Source organism: Chiloscyllium plagiosum, chromosome 44 (assembly GCF_004010195.1).
Source record: "Chiloscyllium plagiosum isolate BGI_BamShark_2017 chromosome 44, ASM401019v2, whole genome shotgun sequence".
Classification (NCBI taxonomy): Eukaryota; Metazoa; Chordata; class Chondrichthyes; order Orectolobiformes; family Hemiscylliidae; genus Chiloscyllium; species Chiloscyllium plagiosum.
Genome location: NC_057753.1, coordinates 496,781 through 502,743, shown reverse-complemented (window position 1 = coordinate 502,743; position 5,963 = coordinate 496,781). Strand labels below are relative to the sequence as shown.

Genomic DNA, 5,963 nt, shown 5'->3' with positions numbered 1-5,963 from the left:
AGGTGTGCAGGTCAGGTGAATTGGCTATGCTAAATTTGCCATAGTGTTCAGGGATGTGTAGATTAGTGGATTCGTCAGGGGTAAATATAGGAAAATAGGGTCTCTCTGTGTTGGAGCAGGTTTCCTCCCACAGTCCAAAGATATGCAGATTAGGTGCATTGGCGATGTTACATCGCCCCATGTTCAGGGATGTGTAGGTTAGGTGAGTTAGTCTCGGAAATGTACAGCAATAAGGTAGGGGAATGGTGCTGGGTGGGATACACTTTGGAGGGTCGGTGTGGACTTTTTGGGCCGAAGAGCGTGTTTCCACACTGTAGGGATTCTGTGATTCTGTGCTTTCAACCTCAATGGGTTTTTATTTTCAATAAAACAAAATCCAGAAAGCCTGTCGCATCTTTCAATGCCAAACACTTCACTCAGAGTCTCTCGAGAAGTGGCCAAGTGCCCCATCAATGACAACAGGCGCCCAATGCGCCTGCGCCGGCTCTGGCTGCCTTCTCCGCATGCGCGGGCCTGGCCGTCGGGGCGGCCTAAGCAAGACGCGGTGAGTCGGGAAGTTGTCGGCGTTTGTGGGGGGAGGGGCGGGAGCGGACCGATTGTACGGTGCCGAAGGGGGTTTATGAAGATCGTGTCGACCGGAATTTTCGAGTGACGGCCGACGGGACTCGTCTCCGTTACCGCCGTGGCCAGGCCGAGTTCGCCGCCGGCCGTGACCGAGGGTGACCTGTCGCCATCTTGGTAAGGGAATGACGAGGGGGGGGAGGGGGCAGCCATCTTGGTAAAGGGACCAGACCTGTTCCATCTGTGCCCATGTCATAATGGGCAGGCCCTTGGAATCGAACCCAGCCAGAGGACAGTGGGAGAGAACAGATAGGCAGCATCTGTGGAGCAGGAAACACAACTTAAGGTTTAGTCCAATATCACCGACATGTCCAGTGTTGCGAAGGATGGCCATCATCTCCCTCGAAAAGCCAATGGCGTTCCTCTCTCGACAGATGCTGCCGAGTTTCTCCAGCACTTTCAGATCATAATTCAGGTCTCCGCCATCTGCACTATTTTGCGTTAAGAGTCATATAGTCATAGAGATGTACAGCACAGAAACAGACCCTTCGGACCAACTCATGGGCAGCACGGTGGCACAATGGTTAGCACTGCTGCCTTACAGCGCCTGAGACCCGGGATCAATTCAATTCTCCCTGTGGCTGCGTGGGTTTCCTCCGGGTGCTCTGGTTTCCTCCCACAGTCCAAAACTGTGCAGGTTAGGTGAATTGGCCATGCTAAATTGCCCATAGTGGTAGGTGTAGGGGAATGTGCCTGGGTGGGTTGTGCTTCGGCAGGTCAGTGTGGACTTGTTGGGCCAAAGGGCCTGTTTCCACACTATAAGTAATCTAATCATCCATACTGACCAGATATCCTAAATTTTTCTGGTCCCATTGTCAGCACTTGGTGCTTATCCCTCTAAACCCTTCTATTCATGTACCCATCTACACACCTTCTAAGTGTTGTAACTGTACCAGCCTCCACCACTTCCTCTGGCAGCTCATTCCATACATGCACCACACTCTGCGTAAAACAAGTTGCCCCTTAGGTCTCTTTTAAATCTTTTGCTCTCACCCAGCACGGTGGCACAGTGGTTAGCACTGCTGCCCGGCGGGTCGGTGTGGACTTGTTGGGCCGAAGGGCCTGTTTCCACACTGTAAAGTAATCTAGTAAAGTAATCTAATCTAATCTAAACCTATGCCCTCTAGTTCTGGACTCCCCAACCCCGGGGAAAAGACATTGTGTATTAACCCTCTCCATGCTTGTTCAAGAAAAGGGGGAGATGGTGCCACAGTTCAGATTTCATTGTGGGGAGGGGTGTGGGTGATGGGATTTACAAGCTCTGCATATGAACAGTGATGACTTTTGTCTTTTCACAGAGTACCAGAAAGAAAGGACCTGCAATCGGGAGATTCAAAACCAACTCAACATCACATCCCAAATATGTTCGTGTCACTCAATTCTTCAGGAGTTCAGTCCTTGAATGGGGAAGGAAAAAAGTTTGTTCTATCTGTGAGAAAATATTTCTAACATCACTCTGACTGGAAAAGTACCACGATACACATATACCTGAGTGACTGTTTTCCAGTGAACTGTCTGCAGAAAGAGCTTTAATCTGTTAACACATCCTGGAAAGAAATCACAGCAAGGAGAGGCCATACATGTGTTCCATATGTGGACAAGGCTTATGTTGGCCATCAAACCTACAGAGAACACACGCACATGCTCACCATGGAGAAACCATGTAAATGTGGTGATTGCGGGAAGGGATTCAGTTACCCATCCCAACTAGAAACTCATCGACGCAGTCACACGGGGGAGAGGCCGTTTACCTGTACCCTTTGTAGGAAAGGATTTGCTTTGTCATCCAGCCTGCAGTTACACCAGCGTGTTCACAGTGATGAGCGACCTTTCAAATGCACTTACTGTGGGGACTGCTTTAAAATCTCTGCCGATCTCATTAAACACCAGCTCGTTCACACTGACGAGAGGCCATTCGGATGCTCTTACTGTGAGAAGAGATTCAGACAGTCATCTCACCTCATTCAACACCAGCGGGTTCACACAGGCGAGAGGCCTTACACCTGCTCCGTGTGCGGGAAGGGATTCACCCACGCCTCTAACCTCCGGACGCACCAGCGGGTTCACACCGGGGAGAAGCTGTTCACTTGCTCAGTGTGTGGGAAGGGATTCACGCAATCATCCAACCTCCGGACCCACCAGCGGGTTCACACCGGGGAAAGGCCATACACCTGCTCCCGGTGTGGGAAAGGGTTCACTAATTCATCCCACCTTCTGACGCACCAACTCGTCCACTTTGATAAGAGAGCTTTCAAGTGTCCTGACTGCGAGAAGAGCTTCAAAAGCAAAAAGGATCTGCTGATACACCAGCGAATTCACACCGGGGAGAGGCCATTTATGTGCTCTGTGTGCGGAAAAGGATTCACTCTGTCGTCCAACCTTCTGACCCATCAACGCACCCACAGCGGGGAGAAGCCGTTCACCTGCTCCATGTGTGGGAAGGGATTCAATCGGTCATCGAACTTGCTGAGACATCACCGGGTCCACACCAGCGAGAGGCCATTCAACTGCTCGGCGTGTGGGAAGGGATTCACTCGATCGTCTCACCTGATCAGACACCAGCAAGTCCATGAATGACTTTAGAATGTTATAAATTATATTCCTTATTTCCTTTTTGTTATTCCTTCATGGAATGTGCATGTTACTGGCTAGGCCAGTATTTATTGCCCATCCCGTGTTGCCCTGGAGAAGCGGCCTTTTTATGAACCATGTGCTGCAGGAACACCTACGATACCGTTATGGAGGGAATTCCGGTTTCTGACCGACAACACTAAGGGAGCCACAATGCGGTCAGTGATGTAGAGGAAAACTTGCAGAGGGTGGTGTTCCCTTGTACGTGCTAGTCTTGTCTATCTCTAGCTGGAAGTGGTCATGGATTTGGAAAGTACTGTCGATGGCACTTCTGCAGTGCGCCTTGTACATGGTACATACTTTTGCTACTGCACATTGGAAGTGGAGGAACTAGCACCTGTTGGGTACCTGGGTATTGCACATGAGTATCAGTGGTGGAGGGTGTAGATGACTGTGGATGTGATGCTAGTCAAGCGGGCTGCTTTGTAGATAGAGATAGAGGGCATGGAACAGACCCTTCAGTCGAGCTCATCCATGCCAACCAGATATCCTCCATATATCTAGTCCCATTTGGCCCATCTCCCTCTAAACCCTTCCTATTAATATACCCATGCTGATGCCTTTCAAATGTTGTAATTGTACCAGACCGAGCTCCTCGAGTGTTGTTGGAGCTGCTCTCATCCAGACAGAAGTGGAGTATCTCACCACTCTCCTGAACTGTGTCAATTAGAAGCTGAATAGGTTTTGAGGAGTTAGGAGGTGAGTTACTCACTGCAGGATTCCAAGTCTCTGACCTGCTCTTCTAGCTGCAGTATTTCTATGGCTGGTCCAGTTCAGTGTGATTCTGTTCAATGCTAACCCCAAAGCTATTGATGGGTGGTGCCACTAAATGTCAAGAGGTGATGGTTAGATTCTATCTAGTTGACTAACATTTGTGTGGCCCAAATGTCATTTGCCACTTCTCAGCTCAAGCCTGGATTTGATCCAAGTCTTGCTGCATTTGTTCATGGACTGCTCCAGCATCCGAGGCATTCCAAAAGACGCTGAGTATTGTTCGATCATCAGCGAACATCCCCATTTCTGACCACCTGATGGAGGCAAGGTCATCGATGAAGCAGCTTAAGATTGTTGGGCCTAGGACACCATCCTGAGTTTCTGCTGGGATTTGTTAACCACTGTAACTGGACTGCAGTTGAAAGTCCACGGCAAGGCAGGTGGTCTGCTGGACGTGCAGCACGTGGGAGTTTGTAGAGAACATTGTGATTATCGACAACATATCTGTGGTGACTGTCTACAGTTCAAGGAACATCGGCTCTGCGTACAGTTGGCTGATCAGGAGTTCCTGATGAAGAGCTTATGCCCGAAAATGTCGACTCTCCTGCTTCTTGGATGCTGCCTGACCGGCTGTGCTTTTCTCCAGCGCCACACTTTTCGACTCTGACTCTCCAGCGTCTACAGTCCTCACTTTCTCCTGGGTATAACTTCAGAAATGGCAGATGGTTAGGGACACATCGCAGTATCTCTAAAGAAATTAGTTTTACTGCAAGCACAACGTTGTAACATTTTGGAACTCTCCCAAGTTAATCAGTGTGCTGTTGCCCTTTTTCTCTTTATCCTTTCACGGGATATGGGCATCGCTGGTGAAGCCAGTGTTTGTGACTCATTTCTAATTGCCTTTAAACTGAATGGCTTGCTAGGCTACCTCAGAGAGCAGTTAAGAGTCCACCACATTGCTGTGGGTCTGGAGTCAAACATAGCTCAGATCAGGTAAGGACAACAGATTTCTTTTTCTAAGTGAGCCTGAATGATTGTTAGAGCAATCAACGTTGCAGTCTTCACTGAGACAATTTTTATAATTCCAGATTTTATTACTTGAGTTTAAATCCCACCAGCAAGATTGCTAGGGCTTGAACCCATGTCCCACGAGCGTAAGTCACAGACTCAAACGGTACTGAAACGGACCCTTCAGGTCAACTCATCCCGTGCTGACCAGACATTTCAATCTGACCTTGTCCTTCTTGTCAGCGAATTGCCCGTATTGCTCTAACCCCTTCCCATTCATAGCCACATGCCTTTTAAATGTAATCATTCCCACTTCTTCCACTTTCTCTGGTAATTCGTTCTCTGAAACAGTTACCTCTCAAGTCCTTTTGAAATCTTTCCGCACTCACCTCAAACCCACGCCCTTCAGTTTTGGACTGCCCCATCGTAGGGAAAAGACCTGTCTCAAAGTTGCCACCCACGTTGATAGGGTTGTTCAGAAGGCATATGGTGTGCTGGCTTTTATTAGCAGGGGGATTGAGTTTAAGAGCCCACAAAGTAATACTGCAACTCCGTAAAGTCCTGGTTAGCCCACGCTTGGAATATTGTGTTCCGTTCTAGTCGATTCATTATAGGAAGGATGTGGAAGCTTTGGAGAGGGTGCAAATGAAATTTCCTAGGATGCTGCCTGGACTGAAGGGCATGTCTTATGAAGAAAGGTTGAGGGAGCTAGGGCTTTTCTCATTGGAGTGAAGGAGGATGACAGGTGACTGGATAGATGATGATGATGATGAGAGGCATAGATAGGGTAGATAGCCAGAGACTTTTTCCCAGGGTGGAAATGTCTATCACAAGGGGGCATAATTTTAAGGTGATTGGAGGAAGGTTTAGAGGAGATGTCAGAGGTAGATTATTTACACGGAGAGTACTGGATGTGTGGAACGCAGTGGCAGTAGAGTCAGATACATTAGGGTCGAGAGTGTGGTGCTGGAAAAGCGCAGCAGGTCAGA

The 5,963-nt window shown here is 48.8% G+C and overlaps 1 protein-coding gene across 2 annotated transcripts; it reads left to right on the top strand.

Moving 5' to 3' along the window:
• Window positions 1-315: 315 nt before the first annotated feature.
• On the top strand, window positions 316-3,737 carry LOC122543454 (zinc finger protein 239-like). Of its 2 annotated transcripts, none has more exons than XM_043682159.1 (2): window positions 316-544; window positions 1,920-3,737. In XM_043682159.1, exon 2 carries the CDS (start codon window positions 2,263-2,265, stop codon window positions 3,196-3,198), a length of 936 nt encoding a protein of 311 aa, XP_043538094.1. In that variant the 5' UTR covers window positions 316-544; window positions 1,920-2,262; the 3' UTR covers window positions 3,199-3,737. The 2 variants fall into 2 exon arrangements, with proteins under 2 accessions (XP_043538094.1, XP_043538093.1); XM_043682158.1 differs by lacking the exon at window positions 316-544 and adding an exon at window positions 551-738.
• Window positions 3,738-5,963: the final 2,226 nt, after the last annotated feature.

Coding starts and splice junctions, on each gene's coding strand:
- LOC122543454 (XM_043682159.1), top strand. CDS start 2,263: ATGCTCACCATGGAGAAACCATGTAAATGTGGTGATTGCGGGAAGGGA.